General features: G+C 45.8%; 1 protein-coding gene across 2 annotated transcripts in view; it reads left to right on the top strand.

Annotated features, from left to right (window-relative positions):
- CEP126 (centrosomal protein 126) overlaps positions 1-24,741 on the top strand; it is a 72,653-nt gene that overhangs the window by 21,081 nt on the left and 26,831 nt on the right. Inside the window, exons 3-5 of one of the 2 annotated variants that reach the window (XM_083170077.1) lie at positions 19,387-19,532; positions 21,939-22,056; positions 23,159-23,360. In XM_083170077.1, the coding sequence (XP_083026203.1) occupies positions 19,387-19,532; positions 21,939-22,056; positions 23,159-23,360 (466 nt within the window). Of the gene's footprint in view, positions 1-19,386; positions 19,533-21,938; positions 22,057-23,158; positions 23,361-24,741 lie in introns of those variants that run through there. The other variant, XM_083170078.1, reaches the window with a different exon arrangement.

Genomic DNA, 24,741 nt, shown 5'->3' with positions numbered 1-24,741 from the left:
GATACCTTCACAGGTAAACGCGTCCCTTTGCGGGCTTCACAGGTGTCCGCGTCGCCACGGACACCTGTGAAGCCCGTGAGGGGACGCGTATAACTGTGAAGGTATCCGCGTCCCCTCGCGGGGCGCGCTGCGCTCGCCACGCTTCGGGCTCGCTGCGCTCGCCACACTATTCTATTCTCAACTCCACACCAACGTGGATAGTGGGGGTATGAAAAGGTCGTAGGACGCGTACCGTATGCGTTTTGGACTAGATCGCATCGCATGCGATTTGCGTGCGATGCGATCAGAACCTAGTTCCAAACGTATGTGCAGCACATTCTTTTTGAGCTGTGCGATGGGATGTGCTAAGCACCTGCAGAATGCACCGCGTAGGGCAGGGATGGGGAACCTTCGGACCTCCAGCTGTTTTGCCATGTGGTCATGCTACAACTGTTGAAGGGCATGCTGGGATTTGCAGTTCAACATCAACTGGAGGGCTGAAGGTTCCCCATCCCTGGTGTAGGGGTACCTTATGCGTTACATTAAAGGCAGACAATTGCAGCACTGCGTTAGTTTAGATGGACTCCTGCTCTCAGAGGGGTGCGGGAAGAACCCTCTGGTCGGGCTGATCAGAGCGGCCAGCTGAATAGCTATGGGGCCTCCTTCCCGGCAGTATTCCGATCGCTGTGAACTTAATTGAACCCAGAGTCTCCTGCTGGGTTACGTTACAGTGGCTCAACAATGTGTAGGTCGACAGTTATCGACATGTACATGGTCAACACTCAAAAGGTTGACATGAGTTTTTCACATTTTTGGTGTCTTTGTCAACATATGTCGACATGGGGCCCGTATAAGTGTACCGCGCCCCCTGGCACGGCTCCCTGTGCTCGGCACACTAGTATTTTCTCACTCTATGCCCACTTGGATAGTAAAGTATAAACCAAGTTGTCTACACCAGTGGTTCTCAACCTTGGTCCTCAAGGACCCCCAGCAGTGCACGTTTTCCAGGTCACCCGTCAGGCGCACAGGTGCACTCATTACTGACTGACACATTTTAAAAGATCCGCGGGTGGAGCTGATTATTTCACCTGTGATTCTGTGTGGAGACCTGGAAAATGTGCACTGTTGGGGGTCCTTGAGGACCGAGGTTGAGAACCACTGGTCTAAACAAAAAAAAAAACACGTCAACCTTGAAAAACTCGTGTCGACTTTTTGAGTGCCATCCATGCCCATGTCGACCTTCTGCCAATGCTGATCTATGGTATGTTGACCATTTCCAGGTGTCCACCCAGTCACTGTCGACTGGGTGTTCCCCATTTCCTTTTCACTTTGTCATAATTTCGGGTTCTCATACTCGTACTAGGTGTTCTCATTGACACCGACCCCCCCCCCCTCCCCCCTCCCAGAAAAAAACATGTGAACATTTCCCTGTGTTGACCTTTTCTACACCAATCTATTGCTTGTGTTGACCTTTTTGTCAATGTCAACCATGTGCATGCTGACCTTTGGTGCCGACCTTTAGTGTCTATCTAGACCAGGGGTGGCCAACCAGTCAGAGACAAAGAGCCCCGAAATATGTTTAGGGACATCGAAGAGCCAACATCATGCACATACATTCATACATACATACATATATACACTGCCCCCCCCCCTCTCATGCATGCATACCATTTATACACTGCCCCCCCTCATGCATGCATACCATTTATACACTGCCCCCCCTCATGCATGCATGCATACCATTTATACACTGCCCCCCCTCATGCATGCATGCATACCATTTATACACTCCCCCCCCTCATGCATGCATACCATTTATACACTGCCCCCCCTCATGCATGCATACCATTTATACACTCCCCCCCCCATGCATGCATACCATTTATACACCCCCCCCATGCATGCATACCATTTATACACCCCCCCATGCATGCATACCATTTATACACCCCCCCCATGCATGCATACCATTTATACACTCCCCCCCATGCATGCATACCATTTATACACTGCCCCCCCTCATGCATGCATACCATTTATACACTGCCCCCCCTCATGCATGCATACCATTTATACACTGCCCCCCCCCTCATGCATGCATACCATTTATACACTGCCCCCCCTCATGCATGCATACCATTTATACACTCCCCCCCTCATGCATGCATACCATTTATACACTCCCCCCTCATGCATGCATACCATTTATACACTCCCCCCTCATGCATGCATACCATTTATACACTGCCCCCCTCATGCATGCATACCATTTATACACTGCCCCCCTCATGCATGCCTACCATTTATACACTGCCCCCCCCCCCTCATGCATGCATACCATTTATACACTGCCCCCCCTCATGCATGCATACCATTTATACACTGCCCCCCCCCCTCATGCATGCATACCATTTATACACTGCCCCCCCCTCATGCATGCATACCATTTATACACTGCCCCCCCTCATGCATGCATACCATTTATACACTCCCCCCTCATGCATGCATGCATGCATACCATTTATACACTGCCCCCCCCCCCTCATGCATGCATACCATTTATACACTCCCCCCTCATGCATGCATACCATTTATACACTCCCCCATGCATGCATGCATGCATACCATTTATACATTGCCACCCTCATGCATGCATGCATACATACACACACACACACACACACACACACACACACACACACACACACTGCCACCCTCATGCATGCATGCATGCATACATACATACATACATACATACATACATACACACACTGCCACCCTCATACATACATACATACATACATACATACATGCATGCATGCATGCATGCATACACACACACACACACACACACACACACACACACACACTGCCACCCGCATGCATGCATACACTGCCACCCTCATTCATACATACATGCATACATACATACATACATACATACATGCATGCATACATACATACATACATACATACATACACTGCCACCCTCATGCATGCATGCATACATACATACATACATGCATACATACACCACCACTCTCATCCATCCATACACTGCCTCCTTCATATTGTACATGCATACATTTATCCATACATATTACTGATAGACGATGGCTTCCCCCAAGGTGTCTCCCTGTTTATGGCGGACACTGATCTTCAACCCTGCAGCCGGCTCTCTTGCCGCTGGTCGGCTCAGCGGTCCTCCTGCTCCTTCTGTACACCATGCTTGTTGTCTTCCCACAAGGAACAAACAGCGCGACCACTGAACAGGAAAAGTAAATGCGGGGGGGAGAGGAGGGTGCTGCTGGATGTCCATCATATATGGCGAGGGAGGGGGCTGGTGCTCTCCGCGGCAGCCCGCTATGCTCACTGTGATCGGGAAGAAGCGAGCACTGTGACGGGGGTAATTGAAGAGCCGCAGTTCATTAAGGAAAGAGCCGCATGCGGCTCGAGAGCCACGGGTTGGCCACCCCTGATCTAGACACTGTCAATGCTTTGATCGATAACTCCATTTAAAAAGTATATTTTAGGAATGATAGGTAAAAGCTTATTGGTTGATATGGGCATCACATTTCCTCTTTAGATGGTTTGATAGGGTATGGGTCATTATTATTATATTTTTATTTATAAGGCGCCACAGGTGGTTCGCAGCACCGTACATATAGAACACAGAACAGTACTGGGTACACAGAACTAGACATAACAGCAACAGAAGAACAAAAACAGAGCACAATTAACAGCACAAATCTTAGTACACAATGCAGCTGAGATATAGGGAGGTAAGTGAGAAGATATGCAGGTATAGATTGTAGGTGAGTAAGGTATGTACACACTTATACAATTTAGACTATGTATACAATTTAGACTATCTGCATACAATTTAGACTATATAGTGCAGATCTGCACTATATAGTCTATGCAGCCAAGACTTTCTGGCTGTGATACGGTAGCGCGCATCGAGATCTTAAGGGTTAAAACCCATGGGATCTGCATGCAATCCAGATGAGATTTTGACTATATAGTCAAAATCTCATGCACATTGTACAAGTGTGTACACACCATTAGAGAGCTGTAGTTGAAATGCAAAAAGGGTGCTGTGAGAACAGGAGGGAAGATGACCCTGCTCTAAGGAGCTTACAATCTAGAAGGAGGGGGACATGAGGTGCAGATAAGGAGACCTGAGGCAAGAAGTGAGCATGGCAGGGATGGTCAGGACATGAGGCAGCAGGTAGAGAGAAGACAAAGTATTCCTCTCCCCCCTCCTATCCCCCCCCCCCCCTTCACCTGCACCCTTGACCCCTAACAGTGCTGCACTGTGGCCCACGCCACAACACCCCCTGCTAGGGGGCAGAAAGCATGCAGAGTGAATAGGTATAGCACAGGATAGAGGAACCATGGCTCTGGTACAACAGTGTAGGGTCATGAGGTTGACAGTGTATAGATGACAGTCAAAAAGTCGAAAGGTGAAAAAGTCAACATGGATTAGATCGACATATTCAAAGGGTTGACGCAAGCAAAATGTCGACGTGAAAGATGTTGACATGTGCTTTTGAGTGTCTTTGTTGACATAGGTCAACATGCATACCATGTCCTCTTGCAAAAAAATGTGAAAAACTCATGTTGATCTTTTGACCGTGTCAACCTAATTTACGTTGACCCTTTTAATGTGTCGAGGTTTTGACGGTCGACCAAGACACTTGAGCTAATTACCACATACCATTTGATACATCTCCCTGCTGATACCAAGAAATCGTTGCAGGAATACCTTCCCTCATATAATTAAAGCAAATGTTTGTATTTGTTTAGATACTAGACAGCGAGGTTACATGTTACTCACACAATGGCAGAACATGGCGTGCAGCGTGTTTGCTAACGTGACTGACTTACCTCAGAGCTGCGAGTAATCCTCGCTGTGATAGTTATGCCATAGTGTCACTTATGTTTGGTTACAGCTGTCATTTGCTTCCACTGGGATTGTTGCTGCAGGCATTTCACAGAACAAACACTTACGGCCGTCATATCATCTGCTGAACAAGAACCGTGTTGGTAAATATAATTATAGACATCTAATTGCAGGAGAAATATTTTTTCAGCACTTTTACTGAGTCACATTGTAATTGCTCATTGTATTGCACCACTCCTTGTTATTTCTATACATAAATACATAATCGGCGGCTTATTCTGTTTTGTACTGTTATTAAGCCAATATCCTAGCTGCGCTGATGGATTATAATGTATTGGGAGCAGGAGAGGGGGTGGTGTGGGCAGGGCAGACAAAGAGTGGGTCAGAACAGCGGGGAGAGAGGGGTGGGACAGATCAGCGGGGAGAGAGGGGTGGGACAGATCAGCGCGGAGAGAGGGGTGGGACAGATCAGCGCGGAGAGAGGGGTGGGACAGATCAGCGGGGAGAGAGAGGTGGGACAGATCAGCGCGGAGAGAGGGGTGGGACAGATCAGCGGGGAGAGAGGGGTGTGACAGATCAGTGGGGAGAGAGGGGTGGAACAGATCAGCGGGGAGAGAGGGGTGGAACAGATCAGCGGGGAGAGAGGGGTGGAACAGATCAGCGGGGAGAGAGGGGTGGGACAGATCAGCGGGGAGAGAGGGGTGGAACAGATCAGCGGGGAGAGAGGGGTGGGGCAGATCAGTGGGTGGGGTAAAGCTGGGGGAAGCCTGGTCTTGTAGTTATATTATATGTTTATAGCGATAGATAGATGTGTGTATAGATGTGATGTGTGTGTATATATATATATATATATATATATATACTGTATGTGTGTCTTATACCATGGTTCTGGAAGTCATAAGTTTTCAAGTAGTCCTCCAGAAAAGTGGGTAGATCACCTGCATCTCGCCCACTTTTTAGTGCGGTATACATGATATAAAACGCCATCGCGGGTCCATACAGTGAATTGCATAATTTTAGCGACAGAACCAAATACACATGAAGATGCCGCAAACCAGTCCAGTCACATGCATCTCCTGTAGGATCATGACGTGTGTATCTGTGTTTTGTGTGTGTGTGTGTGTGTGTATATATATATATATATATATATATATATATATATATATATATACACTTCTAATAGAGAGAGCACTCATAGACTGTATAAGTACAATACAACTGTATTTACGTGGTTAAGTACTTTCGGCAGCGTACTGCCTTCCTCAGAACCTCCTACAGCAATCACATAGAACAAACAGTGCACATATATACCCCCAAGACCTTACCTGTCAGCAGTGTCTCCCGCCGCGTGCACCGTCTCCCGGAAGTCTTCTCAGCCGCACTTCCGGTCTCCGCAACAGCGTTGCCATGGTGGCAGCAAGCTTGCTTTCCACCGGCTTCTAACTGTGCGTCCCACCGCCTTAGACAGCCGAGACAGGCTGGGCAGGGTTTGGTATCCACGCACTCTGCGGGGGTCAGCATGCCACACAGGTGATCTAAGGTGCAACAAAACATACAACAATATTGTTTAATACATTAAGAAACAGCATATGATATAATTAAAGAAAAAGCAAAAGACAAAGAAAACGTAAAAAAACGTAAAAAAATGTGAAAAGAAGCATATAAATTAAACAATAACAGAAAATCAACCACTGCCACTAGTTGATTGCCAGTAATACATATAGGTTTATACAAGACTGTTCCAATTGATCTTGTCGTTGAGGCCACCTGGCTTGGTGGTCCCCAAACGCAAGATCCATTGGGACTCTCGTATAAGTAAAGCCTTCGCTCTATCTCCTCCAGGGATCGAGACAGGGATTTGATCTATCATGAAGTACCTCAGATCCTCAAGCACATGGCCAGCGTCCCTAAAATGTCTAGGGACAGGCTGGTCTATGTCCTTCCCTCTTAGGATCATACTGATGGAGGACCTGTGTGCCCCCATCCTTTCTTTAAATTTCCTAATTGTTTGACCCACGTAGTATATGTGGCACGGACATGTGACCACATACACGACATGAGTCGAATTACAATTGAGAACCTGACGGATATCATACATTTTGTCTAAGTGGGGATGTTTGAATGATCTCCCTGCTACAAGAAATTTGCAGGTAACACAAAGACATTTATAGCAGCCGGGGGGTTTTCTGGTCACATTAGGTAGAGACACATTGTTATTGGTCACGTCTGCATGGACAAGGCGATCCCTAAGGTTCCTTCCCCTCCTGTATGCCAGGAGAGGTCTGACACCTGATAGAGAAGGCAAGTCCCGATCAGTGCCTACAATGGGCCATAAAGCTTTCATGGCACGGCCTAAGATGGGGCTAGCCGTAGTGAAATCACTCACAAAAGGGATGGTTTTGCTCGGTTGTTTAATTTTAGTGGCAAAAAGTTCCTGTCTGTTTTTGGAAAGAACGGTGGCTTTTTGTTTAAGAAGGAGCTCAGTATCATAACCCCGGGCCTCAAACTTCACAACCATCTTATCCAACTCTTCAGGAATAAGTTCCTCACGGTTAGTAATGCGTGCCACCCTCATCATCTGTGATAGAGGGAGGCCTCGTTTTAAGGCTGGAGGATGGTGGCTGGTGGCCCTAAGTAACGTGTTTCGGTCAGTCTCCTTACTATGCACACACGTTTGAAATTTGCCTGTCTCCAGCAAAATCGATACATCGAGGAAATTTGCTCGAGCCACATCATATGTGAAAGTAAATTTAATAGGAAAATCCCTATCATTAAGGTCAGCCATCAGTTTAGTAAATGACTGTACTCCCCCGGTCCACAGCATGAAGATATCATCGATGTATCTCGTATACATAATAATGTTACGAGATACATCGGGATCAGAAAAGAACATATCCTGCTCTACCATGAACATGTAGACGTTCGCGTACGTGGGTGCTACGGATGACCCCATAGCACACCCACGCCGCTGGAGGTAGAAGGATCCGTCAAACAGAAAGAAATTTCTGATAAGGGTAAGTTCCAACAAAGTTAGGTACAATTGATGGTCAAATGTTCTGGAATCCAGATTTGCTTCAAGGAAAATCCTCATGGCTCGAAGTCCCCCTTCATGGGGGATGGAGGTGTATAAGCTGTTGACGTCGAGGCAGCATAACAGCGTGCCTTCTGGGATGGCGGGCAGTTGGTCCAATTTCTGTAAGAATGTGGTGGTGTCCTTGAGAAACGTGCTCTGTGACAGCAATAGTGGCTGGACAATGCTATCCAACAACCTAGATACAGGTTGCATTAGCGACCCACGGGCCGAAATAATTGGCCTACCAGGGAGCTTGGAGCTGTTTTTGTGCAGTTTTGGCAACGTATATATAACGGGCACGATGGGGTGGGTGACCTGTAGTGTTTGATGAACCTTAGATGGAATAAGGTTATTATTCAAAGCATTTTGCAAAATGCTAGTGAGTTCTTTATGGTACACGGGGGTGGGGTCTGACTTCAATTTGCAGTAGACATCAGCATCATTGAGCTGAGAGAGGATTTCAGATTTGTAGTCCTCAATGTTCTGGACCACAATTGCGCCCCCCTTGTCCGCAGGCCTGATGCAGATAGTTTTGTCCATCTCGAGGGATTTAAGAGCTTGTACTTCCAGCTTGGTAAGGTTTGGGCGAAGTTTGTACGGTGTCGCCAAATACCTATGGGCTGAGTCATCTAACAATCTGTTGAACGTCTTGATCGATGAATTGTTCGATATAGGGTCAAAAGACGACCTGCTGTTTTTATTTAAAAATGCATCAAAAACAGTCACCGTTCGATTGTCAGGTTTGTTTTGAAAATGCTCCTTAAGCCTCAAGCGCCTGGAAAACTGATGTAAGCTCATTTTCCAGTTGAACTCTTCATGGCCATTGGTGGGGACGAAACTGAGTCCTTTATTTAATACTTGTATCTCAGTGGCTGATAAGATTTTATCCGATAAATTGAAGATTAGGTCTTTGTCACCACTCCGGTTTTGAGGGCCCCTCTTGTTTTGACCCCCCCTCCGGGTGGGAGCATATTTTTGTTTGCAGCCCCCCGAGCCCTCCGACCCGAAGGGCCTGGAGCTGGTTTTCCCGGGTCGTCCACCTCCGAAAATAAAAAATCACTATCGCTACTGGTTTTGTGCTGATCACCTCTGGGTGCCCGTTGTCTGGCCTGCCAAGGCCTGCGCCTCCTTCCCTGTCCCTGGAATGGGGCAGAAGAGTCGCTCACTCCATATAGCCATGGATATACCTTATTCTCCTCATAATCATTGTCCACAGCCATTTTTTTGTTACGTTTGAAGGGAAGCAATTCAGTGCGATACTGGTTACATTGAGTTTCCAGTTTTGTCAGCCAATTGCTATCTTTATCTTCTTGCAATATATTGATACATTCCTTTTCCAGGTTAGAGATCTTAATGCGAGTAAGTTCCAACTCTCTGTTCGCCTCGTGGACTACCAAAATCATCAAATCATAAGCACATTTGTTGTACAAGCTCTTAAATCCCTCGAGATGGACAAAACTATCTGCATCAGGCCTGCGGACAAGGGGGGCGCAATTGTGGTCCAGAACATTGAGGACTACAAATCTGAAATCCTCTCTCAGCTCAATGATGCTGATGTCTACTGCAAATTGAAGTCAGACCCCACCCCCGTGTACCATAAAGAACTCACTAGCATTTTGCAAAATGCTTTGAATAATAACCTTATTCCATCTAAGGTTCATCAAACACTACAGGTCACCCACCCCATCGTGCCCGTTATATATACGTTGCCAAAACTGCACAAAAACAGCTCCAAGCCCCCTGGTAGGCCAATTATTTCGGCCCGTGGGTCGCTAATGCAACCTGTATCTAGGTTGTTGGATAGCATTGTCCAGCCACTATTGCTGTCACAGAGCACGTTTCTCAAGGACACCACCACATTCTTACAGAAATTGGACCAACTGCCAGCCATCCCAGAAGGCACGCTGTTATGCTGCCTCGACGTCAACAGCTTATACACCTCCATCCTCCATGAAGGGGGACTTCGAGCCATGAGGATTTTCCTTGAAGCAAATCTGGATTCCAGAACATTTGACCATCAATTGTACCTAACTTTGTTGGAACTTACCCTTATCAGAAATTTCTTTCTGTTTGACGGATCCTTCTACCTCCAGCGGCGTGGGTGTGCTATGGGGTCATCCGTAGCACCCACGTACGCGAACGTCTACATGTTCATGGTAGAGCAGGATATGTTCTTTTCTGATCCCGATGTATCTCGTAACATTATTATGTATACGAGATACATCGATGATATCTTCATGCTGTGGACCGGGGGAGTACAGTCATTTACTAAACTGATGGCTGACCTTAATGATAGGGATTTTCCTATTAAATTCACTTTCACATATGATGTGGCTCGAGCAAATTTCCTCGATGTATCGATTTTGCTGGAGACAGGCAAATTTCAATCGTGTGTGCATAGTAAGGAGACTGACCGAAACACGTTACTTAGGGCCACCATCCTCCAGCCTTAAAACGAGGCCTCCCTCTATCACAGATGATGAGGGTGGCACGCATTACTAACCGTGAGGAACTTATTCCTGAAGAGTTGGATAAGATGGTTGTGAAGTTTGAGGCCCGGGGTTATGATACTGAGCTCCTTCTTAAACAAAAAGCCACCGTTCTTTCCAAAAACAGACAGGAACTTTTTGCCACTAAAATTAAACAACCGAGCAAAACCATCCCTTTTGTGAGTGATTTCACTACGGCTAGCCCCATCTTAGGCCGTGCCATGAAAGCTTTATGGCCCATTGTAGGCACTGATCGGGACTTGCCTTCTCTATCAGGTGTCAGACCTCTTCTGGCCTACAGGAGGGGAAGGAACCTTAGGGATCGCCTTGTCCATGCAGACGTGACCAATAACAATGTGTCTCTACCTAATGTGACCAGAAAACCCCCCGGCTGCTATAAATGTCTTTGTGTTACCTGCAAATTTCTTGTAGCAGGGAGATCATTCAAACATCCCCACTTAGACAAAATGTATGATATCCGTCAGGTTCTCAATTGTAATTCGACTCATGTCGTGTATGTGGTCACATGTCCGTGCCACATATACTACGTGGGTCAAACAATTAGGAAATTTAAAGAAAGGATGGGGGCACACAGGTCCTCCATCAGTATGATCCTAAGAGGGAAGGACATAGACCAGCCTGTCCCTAGACATTTTAGGGACGCTGGCCATGTGCTTGAGGATCTGAGGTACTTCATGATAGATCAAATCCCTGTCTCGATCCCTGGAGGAGATAGAGCGAAGGCTTTACTTATACGAGAGTCCCAATGGATCTTGCGTTTGGGGACCACCAAGCCAGGTGGCCTCAACGACAAGATCAATTGGAACAGTCTTGTATAAACCTATATGTATTACTGGCAATCAACTAGTGGCAGTGGTTGATTTTCTGTTATTGTTTAATTTATATGCTTCTTTTCACATTTTTTTACGTTTTTTTACGGTTTCTTTGTCTTTTGCTTTTTCTTTAATTATATCATATGCTGTTTCTTAATGTATTAAACAATATTGTTGTATGTTTTGTTGCACCTTAGATCACCTGTGTGGCATGCTGACCCCCGCAGAGTGCGTGGATACCAAACCCTGCCCAGCCTGTCTCGGCTGTCTAAGGCGGTGGGACGCACAGTTAGAAGCCGGTGGAAAGCAAGCTTGCTGCCACCATGGCAACGCTGTTGCGGAGACCGGAAGTGCGGCTGAGAAGACTTCCGGGAGACGGTGCACGCGGCGGGAGACGCTGCTGACAGGTAAGGTCTTGGGGGTATATATGTGCACTGTTTGTTCTATGTGATTGCTGTAGGAGGTTCTGAGGAAGGCAGTACGCTGCCGAAAGTACTTAACCACGTAAATACAGTTGTATTGTACTTATACAGTCTCCGAGTGCTCTCTCTATTGGAAGTGTATGGATTTTGTGGACCCAGCACCGGAGCAGTTGTTGAATTAGAGTGCCGGCATAAGGAGACATATATATATATATATATATATATATATATATATATATATATATATATATATATATATTTCTACTCTCCCAGGAGAAGGGGAGTAAGTGGAGACTGTGATTACTGCCTCTCTGATTTGGCACAGTCCCAGTACCTGGGCCCCATTCAGCTCTCAGTGACCCTGGTTGTAACCACATATTGCCAGTAATTGAATACCCCTTGGGGGTGCCAGCTGAGTTGGCGGGGTCCGCATGCAATACCTCCCAATAGTTTATGGGGGCCTTTACACTTGACAATGGACCTCATACAGGTCCGTTGGCAGCTAGCCTGCATTCACACGCGGACTGATGTTTTGTTAGTGCGCATGTGCATTTCTGCACATGTGCATACGCAGCCTTGCGAATTAACCAGAATAAACCCCCCCCCCCCCCCCCCCATGTTTCCAGCTTCCAGCCAATCAACTTCAAGAACTGACATGTCACCTGCTACCTAACGTATCCCTCCCGGGGGTCACCAGCATGGGTTATCAGCCCTAGAGCCTACTAATTGTAAATGGTGTCAGACTTTAATTATAAATGTTTCAGATCTTCAGTATATATTTGTGAATGAGGTCACAGGGTGGTTGGTTGGTGAGTAAACGGATAATCCTGGCTTTTATTTAGGGTCTGGAAAGACGAATGTTGAAATCTTCCGTCAGAATGCTCAGTGACAGGTGAGGTTTTATCACTGTGACTCAGAGCATCCCTTGTAACGTAATTCTGCCTAATAATGGGATGTTAATCAGTACACTCAGCATTCCTTACACTGCTAATTACGCTCTCAAACCCATTGGAATGCTACTATTAGTAGAAAGCAAGGTTTTATAGGAAACTGGCGCTTCCGAACTGAAGCTGAAACCTGGAAATACGTGTATCTCTCACCACGTGCAATATCCATATTCACTGTCTGGGCAGATGTACTAAGCTTGGTGAAGAGATAAAGTAGAAGGTGATAATGCACCAGCCAATCAGCTATATGTTTTGAAAAAAAAATGAGTTAGGAGTTGATTGGCCGTTGCGTTATCACCTTCTACTTTATCTCCACTTTATCTAAATTTTATCTCCACTTTATCTCTTCACCGAGCTTAATACATCTGCCCCTTATCCAGTGGCATAACTATAGCACCGCAGACCCCGCGGGCGTGGGGAGGCGCTAAGAAATAATGGGCACCGGGGGTCTGCGGGTCTATGTTACGCAGCTGCCAGGACCTGCCGCCACTGCCCATATCATACACTGACCGTTTTTGCTCATGATTTTGTGTTCTGTTACCACAACCTTCTGACTGTTGCCTTTAGATGGTGGATTATTATTTTTAAATTTTTAGTTCTATAACGCCAATAATGAACAATACAGGGTAACACAGAACTAAACATAACAGTAACTGAAAATCACTGAGCACAGGTAACAATTAGCAGCACAATTCTTAGTACACAATACAGCTGAGATGTAGGGAAGCAGAGAAGTTCTGTAGTCTGCATGTTACCAGGAGCAGGTTGTCGTTGGTAGTGGTGAGAAGAGGGTATAGATGGTAGATGAGTCAGTGGGTCAGTGGCGGTGTAAATGGGTCAACCCATATCCATTTACACGGGACTTCTACCCAGATCCTGACCTGGGTTGAACACGGCTAGGACCTGGGGTAGACGGCAGTGTAAACGGGTATGCCTGGTCATCCGACCCGGCTCCCGTTTACATCAATGGGGGAAGCCCAACCTCCGTAACGCAGCGTCCTGCGGTCAACATGGAGGTTGGGCGGGGTACAGCAGACAGCAGCAGAGGCAGGGAGGAGGTGAATGGATGCCTGTGTGTGGCATCCATTCACCTCGCGGACGGGGCAGGGGGGTGCACAGGGCCTGGGAGCAGCCCAGCAGCTTACCTTGGTGCTGGGCTTGCCCCCAGCATGGTGATGGGAGGTCCCGGAGGGGGTAACATTGCTGCCGAACTGGGACTTCATTACATCTCGCCTGTGATTGGTTTCCATATGTCCATTCCATTCTAGGTTGGATATAACCCGGCTAGATCTGTCTTTTGTGAAATCTGGCTTTACAAGAGGGGAACTGAGCAGTGTGATCACATGTGACCACCATGGCTTGTCGTGGGCTTGTGTGAAAAGCTCTGTGCGAGTCTGAGTTGTGTACAGAGAAGGAAAGCCTGATTCTGATAGATGTCTTGCAACCAACAAGGGGCTAATGATGCTTGTTGTGGCAGCCATTGTAAAATCAGCACTGGTTCCCACTTGGACATTCATGTACCCCCGCTCTGTATAATCAGACACTGGCAGTACAATAAGAATCAGGCTTCAACGGCACTAAGAATCAGCCCCAAACCAATCCACTCACTTCATGTTTTGTTCATATAGCCTCATTGGAGCGTGTGCAATCATTTACATACCAGCTGATCTTTATAGCACTGCATATAACTTTATTACAGCCATTACCTCCCGCTAATGCTATGTATAAATCTCCGTACAATAAATCTTTCCCCAGTTTCCATAGAGTATTTTAGGAAAATGGCGAGTGTGGATTCCAGCAAAACTATTTCATAAGATCAACCCTTCTGTAGCTTCCTTTTCTAGATTTAGCCTTTTCATCCTGGGGTGACCGGTATATGCAGTCAATTAAAGCTATGCTAAACACTATCCTTTGGTTGTCAGAGAGTTGGTTCCAGTGCTAATTCAATCTCAAAATCCCCCAAAAAATCTTCAATGGTTACTTACAATGTCATATTGGGCCTACTTCATGTTTGTATACCTCCCAACTTTTCAGCATCTTGAAGAGGGTTACTGGTGCGCTCCAAAGGCGCGTGCCTGAAAAATAGGAGGCGTGGCTACCGGGAAAGGGGGCATGGCATATAAGTGTGTCTTCCCGCGAGACCACACCTTCATTTTGCCACTGTGGGGGCATGGCCCTGAGGCTCTGTGAGCCTCTAGCCATGCCCCCAGCCCCCTTTCCTGCGGGAATAGACGCATGCACACAGCGTTTATTCACCGCTGCTCACTAGCTGCCAGGGGGGACTCCCAGCAGCCCCCCCCCCCCCCCGCCGCGGGACACTGCCGGCTGCGGGAGGGACGCGGGAACGGGACGTTGGGATGTTGGGAGGTATGTGTTTGTACGCAAATGCAATCGCAAATGCAATTTTCTAGGCAATGGAGCTGCTAATGTTAGCAAGTGAAGCTGCTGCCCAGCCAATGGAAACTCATACACAATTGCATACAGATTTGCAGCCTATACCCAATAAACAAGAACAGTGAGGCTAAGGGAAGGCCTTTGTCTAGACAGACTGGACACGAAGGTAGCAACGCAGACTCCATGGTTTTTCATGTATAAGTTTACAGCTGACACGCCTGCATTTTTTTAACCACTCCCTCTAAACTCCTCATTAACACCTCCAAACAGTCACTTCCTGTCAATCACTTTTCCATTGCATCATCAGTGCAAGCAGGATTCAGCAGCTCCTTGGTGCATGCACATTAGGATCGCAGCACATTAGCGTAGTCTGCAGATAATTGCTCCATTGCGTGAACATCATCTATTACGCATCAATTTCAATTTGTCCCATTGTGTGCTTCCATGGATGTGCCAAAATAAAGATAATAGTGTACAAAACTGAATATGGGGGTATTCAATCCAGGCCAAGGAAATTTTGTCCAATGTAAATTTGACATATTTAATGTCAGCTCCGTTTTCCGACTGTTGGAAAGATTCCAACAGTCAGAAAATACGTGGATGTTTTTTGGTGAAAATGGCCACTAATTTGACAATTTATTGGCCGTTTTCGACAATACAGATTCAACTTTTTTTTAAAGTCTAATCTGCATAGACGAGACCTGGCTGTTGAATACTGATGACCGATATTTCCAACTGTCAGACATATCGGTTTTTATACCCCCTTAGGTGTGCATGGGGATTCCACTCACCCCTTTTCTGTTAAAAGAACACCTTAAATATTTATACACCCCTGTCCATCGGTTGGAGTTGTGCGACAGGAAAGGGTGACAATAGAGTCAAAATAGGATCTAAATCAGAGATGTGCATGAATTCGATGTTACATAACGCACATCTCCAATGTTGCATGCATAGGAATCATACTGCGCAAGTACAGTACTATCTAGCAGGTGTGAATCAGAATGCCCTTAAGGGAGATATTAAGTATATAAAAAGTATAAAACAACTTCAGATAAGCTTAAAATAATATATATAAAAAAAAAATTGTATGGGCATATCCTAAAGGGTATGCAGTCATTAGATCTTTTTGTTTAGGTCGACAACTATTGGTCAACAGTCAAAAGGTCAAAAGTTTAAAGGTCGGCATGAACGTTGCCATGGTCAAAAGGTCGACATGGAAAAGGTGTCAAAAGGCGTGGTGGGAGAATATAATAGTGTGCTGCGAGGGGGACGCGGTACACTTGGACGTGTCCATACTGACCTATGTCGACATAGACACCACCCCAAAAAACATGAAAAACTCATGTCCACTTTTTCCATATAGACCTTTTGAATGTTGACTTTTTTTACCATGTTGATCTTATGACTGTCGACCAATAGTGGTCGATCTTTTGACTGTAGACCTAGACCAGGGGTGTCCAAATTTTTTGAGACGTGGGCCAGATTTGGTGAGGTGAAAATGTGGGGGGCCGACCATTCAGCCTGACATTATTTGAATCATTAATCACATCAGAATGGTCCCCCACTCTGCCCCCATTCACTCTATGTCCCCCAGCCTGCCCCTTCACTGTATTTCCCCCAGCCTGCCCCCATTCACTGTATGTCCCCCATTCACTGTATGTTCCCCCCTCTGCACCCATTCACTCTGTCCCACAGCCTGCCCCCTTCTCTTAATTTCCATCAGTGCCTCCATTCAGTGTATGTCCCGAAGCCTGACCCTCCTTCACTGTATGACTCCCATTCACAGTATGATCCCCATTCACTGTATGTCTCCCAGGCTGCCCCTGCTCCTCCTTCTCTGAATGGCCATCACTGCCTCCATTCACTGTATGTCCCCCAGCCTGACCCTCCTTCACTGTATGTCCCCCACTCTGCCCCCTCCCTTCTCTGTATGTTTCCCAGCCCCTTGTGTGAGCCAGAGGAAGGAGAGTCAAAGCAGGACAGGACAGGAGATGCTTGGGCTCCAGCTGCTGCCCTCCTCCACTCTGCATGTTACGGGAGCAAGCTTCCCCCTTGCTGCCCCCCTCCCCAAACACTGCTCTCACTGTGATTGTGGAGTAGGGGGATATACGATTGCAGCAGCAGCAGGGGTAGAACGCCAAACACATCTGACTGTGGCAGCCAGAACCTCCTCACTGCAGCACCAGGGCCCCACCGTTAGTGTCCTGTGCTGTGCTTCCCACATCTGATGCTCTTCCAGCTGGAGGCTGCAGGCCACTTGAAATGACAGCATGGGCCGCAATTAGCCCCCGGGCCTGACTTTGGGCATGCCTGACCTAGACATTGTAGATCTAATATACCATAACCATCCTAAATAGAGATGTGCAGGTTCTGATTTACTCTGATTTCAAAACAGGATCTTATTGGCTATCCCAAATCACATGACAGTTTGACAGTTGTTGACAGTTGATAGCCAATAAGATCCTGCTGTGAAATCAGAGTATGGGCCCCATACATCAGCAATTAATTGTGACAATCCTTAAGGTGCCCATACACGTTACAATTATTGTATACAATATTGTATACAATATTGCATCTCATCTGATCTCGGTTTTGCGATGAGATGAGATCTAGTACATACTTTTTGTACTAGATCTCATCTCATCTGATCTCATCGCAAAACCGAGATGCGATGAGATGCAATATTGTATACAATATTGTATACAATAATTGTAACGTGTATGGGCACCTTGATATCTGGAGATGATTGCCACGATTAATTTTAGATGTGTGGACTCCCCCTTTTGGCAATCCCAATCAACAATTAATAGGGATCGCCAATTGATTGCTTAATCAGATTTTTAAACATGTTTAATAATCTGGTATTATCTGCGGATCTTTTTTATATGTGTGGGCCAGCGGCGTAGCTACGTTTTGGGCGCCCCCTGCCGTTAGGGGGGGCGCCCCCCGCCGCCCATTCAAACCCCCCCAATCCCCCGCAGCCTTACCTTTCGCGCTGGTCCCGGCGGCTCCGTTCTTCTGCTGAGGACCACCACAAAATGGCCGCCCCCATACAGCAGACAGTTTCAGAGAACTGTGTGCTATATGGGGGCGGCCATTTAGTGGTGGTCCTCAGCAGAAGAACAGAGCCGCCAGGACCAGCGCGAAAGGTAAGGCTGAGGGGGATTGGGGGGAGGTGTAACTATAGCACCGCAGCCCCCGGCGCCCCCATATGTACAGCGCCCCCCGCGGTGACGGGGGCTGCGGTGCTATAGTTACGCCAGTGGTGTGGGCATTCCCGTCTCGTCTTCTTCATCTATTTACATTATGAACAGCTGAAATGACAATCGATTGGGCAATTTCCAGATATGAAGATGCAATCTTTAGATGGAAAAATCTGCCGATCACTGAAATAAATCTGTAATGTGTGGGCAAGTCAAATAGATTGTAGAATCCATTTATCTGGCCAAAAAATCCCTGGATCTGGAAATCCATTAATTGTGATTGCTGATGTATGGGGCCCGTTAGTCAGAACCTGCACATCTCTAATCCTACAGGATTACCACTGAATAGGTAAAACTGTTTTTTCTTTTAATGAAAACTTTTTGTCTCTCTCTCTAAGCTGTTCTAACACTGTGTCTACTGACATTAAACATTCTCTGCACCAGCTGAGCAACTCCTGGCTGATGTCCCAATAATTAGCATATGCAATTCACGTGTCTGTGTTGTGATAACCCAATGCACCTATATGTGTACTTACTGTCTGTACTTCACTTGTATGAGTCAATATAATAACCCTTAGGTCATATGTACTGTACAGTCTATGTGTAAGGACTTAGCTGAGACACTTACCCTTTAATAACAACATGCCAGCCCAAGAGAGCACACTACAGATTTGAAGACTGGTGATCTCCAGCCTCTAAGCTATCCCGTAAAGGTATGAATGCAAATCCCTTTCCTATTCTTGTGAATGGCATGACGGTACAACCCTTAACTGCTGGCGTATTAACATGGACTGTCAGACCTGAGACAACGCTGTCGGTTTAAATTCCTTGTTTTATTTATAGTTATTTTACAAGGTATTTGTGAGTGTGTCAGCTGTATGTAGGGTGTGTGAGCTGTATAATCCATAGTCCTGTATGGTGTATACGCCGTAGTCCTGTATGGTACGCACAGCAGCAAGTTGCCTGGGAATTCATGTACAGTAATGTTCCATGTTACTGTGAGGAGGTCAGTCCAGTTTTTTTACCTGAATTTAAGAATTTTTTGTTTCTTTCTAGACCATTTCCAATTATTTTGCCGAACAGACGTAGCACCGTTTTCCAAAGTCTGTGTTTTCTGACTGTGTCTGTACTTCTTTTTAGAGCCCTCGAGGAGAAACGCAGGGAAGAAGAGCAGAAGGAGCAGAGGTTTCGAGAAGAAGTCCTTCAGCAGAGAAAACTAAAACTTCAGGAAGCGACAGAGAAGTTCCAGCGGGGGCATCTCCCCCCGTCACAGCGCCGTAGAGCGGGTCAGTCATCCTCACAGTAAAAGCCTCAATTTAGTCGTTTCCAGCTAAACTTCAATTTGTCTGACAAGTGATTTACAGGTGCATGCAAAGGTTTGGGCACACCTGGTTACCTGCGTGTTTCACAGAGGAAGCCAACACAGCCTGCAGGATACATGACATATTTCTGCATGATTTAATACATAATTACTATTTATATTCCGAATTCCAGAAAAAACAACCGGTAGATTTCACATCTGCAAATGTACAGATGTGTCCTCACACGGCTTTGCGCTGAATGGCACCAGATTGTGTGCTTAGGGTCCGCGAGTGTACTGGATCTTCAAACTGCTGTCACTACCCCAATGGTCAAAATACCGACCATCATTGACCGATGGTCAAAAATACCTACAGGGTCAAAATACTGACAAGGTCGAAATGCCGACATGTAAAGTCGAAGTATATTTTTCCCTTATTTTGGGTGTCTAGGTTGACATGGATGTCCCTGCGCTTGGCTTTCTGCGCTCACCATGCTTCGGGTCCTCGATTGGCACACTATTATAATCTAACTCTACGTTCATCGGGAATTATGAAAAAGTCGGATTGAAAGAAAAAATCAAGAAAAACTAATGTTGGCTTTTTGTAAATGTCGGCATTTCCATGTAGCCAATCAAAACTGTCTATACAGAAGCTCAGATGTATTGAAAGAGCTCGCACAGAGGGGTCTGTGCGTGATTTCGGAAGGATGCATCTGTACAGGCAACCGGTCAGTTAGAGCTGGTTACAGCCAAATCCTCAACAGTTTTCAGAGATTATCGGTTGGATTCTTTGATTCGATTATCAGTTATGGTCAGTCGTCCCAACCGTCATTCTACCGATTCCATGCTGGGGACCGTATATCGTGCACATATTTCATTAAGTGTATGGTACAGATGTTACCATTGAGTCCCTCAGCCCTTCTCCCTATTTCCTATTTGTCGGAACCAGAAACTTTATCTTTAATTCCTGTAAACACATCATTGTTAAGTGTGAGATATGTATTGCATTTGTTCTGCTGAATTATCCATCCTTGGTGTCTGAGTCTGGGACATAAACTCTCAGGAGTATATTTAGTTGCATCTATTCTCTCACATGGACAATGTCACTGGTTGCCAAACAAAGGTGTGAATGAGCAACGTGCTGTAGATTGAGGTCACATCGGTTCTATGTGGTATTGTATTGTATTTGGGGCCTGGATGACTCAATAATGTTTATTGTCATGTTCATCCTTTGGAACTAAGTTGTGTGTAGTTGTAGTTTTAATGTGCTATATCCCTCATAAGTGGTGAATGCATTGTTGATGTACATTATAGCGAATGCTTGTTTTGGTTGCAGTTTGTTTTGTTTGTGTGTACTCACTTATTTCAATGGTATGGCCAATCGTATAATCGTAATATTCACAGTAGTATGTGAGGAGGGGAAGCCACAGACAGAGAGTTATATAGTGGAATCGGCAGAGACTCAAGTTATTTGTTAGTGAGGACAGGGTGACTGTAAGTGATAGGAGTAATGTATGAGAGGGGGAATGGAGGCAGCAGGAATCTAGAGACTTAAGAGGTAAAATAGTGTAAGGAGTAATGTCCCCAGCAGCACAGAGTATATCAGGAGATAAGTGTTGTATTATACACCTTGGTCCCGACTCAGTGTATAATGGTCCAGGAGTCTGACCTTGGTCTCATTTACACCATGGGGAGATCTGGATTTCTAGGCATTTGGAGAATATGTTGTCTCAAAGCACTGGCAGAACAGTTCCATTGCACACAGCTGAATGGTACCGACCTGGTCTGTCCCTGGATATTGGTGTCAAATAGTGAGGATAGAACTGCATGTGACAGGGACAGTGACATGATACATGGTGTGAGGAGGGGAATGAAGGCAGTAGGAAGCCACAGTTATGTATAGGAAGGTGCAGGGTCCCCCAGCAGTACAGATAAGACGTCTGTCTGGCCCCTATCGGAAACAAATCTTACACATCCAACTTGTTAGGAAATAGAAAGGATTTCACTGCCTTCTTGATAACACAGCCTTCAGGACAATGGGCCTACTGTAATTCAGACTTGATCGCAGGGCAAATTTGTTCTCAAAATGGGCAAAACCATGCTGCATATGCAGAGAGAGTTAGATTTGGGTGAGTTATTTTGTTTCTGTGCAGGGTAAATACCGGCTGCTTTATTTTTGCACTGAAATTTAGATTTCAGTTTGAATACGCCCCACCCAAATCTAACTCTCTCTGGGCATGGTTTTGCCCATTTTAAGAACAACGTTGTTGTGTGGTCAGGCCCAATGACCAGTCTGCACAGGCACGTGCGGTACTGCTGGGAGAGGGTATTGTACGTGCACATCTACAAATGTACATGATTTCACAGTTTTCTTTTTTATTATTTCCGGCAGTCTATCCTGTTAATAAAAGGCCAACTCCGAAGCTTGAAGATGCACTCGATCAAATTCAAGGATCTGTCTCCTCCACCTTCTACTATTTATCGAATCATCGAAGTCCTAATAATACAAGGTACATTATTTCATATTCCTCTTTCACTAAACCAACAATGATGCACTGGATGCTGTGAGCACTTCAGCTGTTGCAGTACATCATTCGCAACAGGATTGCACCAAAGCACTGCGGTGTTACATATGGGTGATGACATGCCGACATGATTAGTAATGACTGCTCAAGGTCAACACACCTGAAGGTCAACATGGGGTAGGTTGACAGGGAAATTATCATTATGTCGACAAGGGCTAGGTTAACAGTCAAAAGGTCGACATGGGGTTTTTCACTTTTTTTTTGAGCCATGTGCCGACAGGCGGTATTTCATGCCCTACCATCCACTAGGGCGTGACGGGAGAATAAAAGAGTGTGCCAGAAGCCATGCGAGGGGAGGCAGTTAAAAACCCCATGTCGACACCTTTTGACTGTCGACCTAGCCCATATCGATCTAATGCATGTTTCAACCTAATGTCCCTTTTGACCTAACCCCAATGTCGACCTTCAGGTGTGTTGACATTGATGCATAGCTGTGGTTTCCTAGGAGACCTGAGATAAATCATATTCCCAGCCTGGTTCGCTGTCAACTTTCTTTTGATAACATTACTGGGAAAAAGGCTAAAACTCTAAAGCTGACTGTACACTGGCTGCTCCTGTTTCAGTGCAGATCAGTAGACTCCATTTCCAGTATTATACACATACGGCTATTCAACATTCATGCCCAGGAACGGAATCACATGGGGGGTTTTGTAACATGGTTGGTAGGTGACTTCACACATTGGGGCAGATGTATTAAGCCTTAACAAGAGATAAATGCAAGGGTGATAAAGAGAGATAAACATCCAGCCAATCACAGCCCAACTGCCATGTCACAGGCTGTGTTTGAAAAAAGTCAGTAAGGAGCTGATTGGCTGGACAGTTATCTCTCCTTATCAACTTGCATTTATCTCTTGTTATGGCTTAATACATCTGCCCCATTGGCTGAAGTCCGTCTTCTGCCAACTGGATATTGGCGCTTGCCAGAAATGGCCTCACCAGCTTGGGTGATTTTGCTGTAGAGCACGAGAAACTGCGATAGTGAATTGTTCCTAAAATGTTAACTACATTCTCTCTACCTTTTGTTAAGAACAACAGAAGCTCCATCCAGTTTGTCATCGATAGGAAACTCCACATGGCATAAAAAGCTACAACCGGCTACAAAGTTGAGTTTGGAAAATCTATTCCAAGAAAAGTCACCAACTCCATCGGAAAGTAATCAGCTTTACTTCCAGCACAGGCTAGAGGAGGCACAGCGCCTTCTGGAGGAGCAGCATCTCAGCAATATGCAGGTATGTAACGTGTCAGGAGGAGAGAGACACTCACTGTGGGCCCCTAACTTCCTCCATCGTGATAAAAGTGTGCGGGGTTCAAATAATACAACTGTACTTGCCAACTTACAGGCTGGCCCGTACAAGCTGACAGGGCCTTGGTCATGTGATTCAGTAAGAAAAGCATCAATGACTCTTGGTCATTTCCAACACCAGTCCTCAGGTTCCCCCCAACAAGTCGTGTTTTCTGGAACTCTTTAACCATGCACTGGGTCAGTAATTATCCCAACTGCTTTGGAAAAACCTGAAAACATGAGGGGTTCTTGAGGGCTTTTGTTGTAAAGCACTGCGGTAGATCTTCCTCATTATTTTAATTGGACGCCATGGTGATTTAATATTCCTTTCTTTAATATGTAGGTTATTCAAATGTTTGTTCCATTTTATCTGTATCCTTTTTTTCAGCCATGTGTTAATGGAAACCTCCTCATATAAATGCACAGCAGTAATCTCTGCATTGTGTTATTGTATACTTTAAATCTTCTGCCAGAAGTCCTGCCAATGAATGGTAGAATATCTTCTCTTGTTACATTATCTGTCTGCTTGTGCGAAAACTGTCAAGATCCTATAGCATTTAGGAGGTGATTCTGGTTGACTCGCTAAGCAGCGGTAATTCCTCCTAACACTGCCCACCTCCATTCCCTCCCCCCCCGCTATGCAAGGCTCCGAAGGCAGCCGCACAGAAGCCCTGCACATGCGCTTATAAGCGCATGCACAGAACAGAAACACTGGTCCCCTGGGTAAACACGCCGGGGACCGAATCTCCAGAATGAGGGCCATAGTGCTATCACAGGTAATATTGCAGTTTGCCGGGTTAAGAATCTCCCTTGTAGTAGTTCAGTTTACAACCACTAGATGTCACTAAGTTACCTAGGAAAAAGGATCCCCTCTATTAACAAATACAGTGACCTGTGTAGATAATGGTATCGGTGGTACCTCAGAAAGCTGGATTTGAGTTATATCAGTGCCAAGGTTACATTAATAGCTTGACGATGCCAATACTGATGGATATGTATAAATAATGCTTATACTGTATGTGTCAGTGATTTATGTTTATCAAAGTGACTACATGTCCAATATTAATCTATATGTTTAATCACCAGCGGCTCCTACCTTTTTTTCTGTCCTGTACCCCCTGATTAGGCTTTTCATTAATGAGAACCCCCTCATCTCAATTTGACATTTCTACAGTACTTATGAGCTGAGTGGAAGTTAGCCTTGTGCGTGTTCTTATATAAAGGAGTAGTGTGCGGTCAGGAATTGGTTCCCCCTGTGTCTGGCCGCTGGCGGTGTACTGTTTCCGGGGTTCCCGCTAACGCCTGTAGGATTAATGGAGCTGCTTCCT

This window comes from Crinia signifera, chromosome 2 (assembly GCF_055691185.1).
Source record: "Crinia signifera chromosome 2, ASM5569118v1, whole genome shotgun sequence".
NCBI classification, from domain to species: domain Eukaryota; kingdom Metazoa; phylum Chordata; class Amphibia; order Anura; family Myobatrachidae; genus Crinia; species Crinia signifera.
This window is presented reverse-complemented; position numbering and strand designations above follow the sequence as displayed.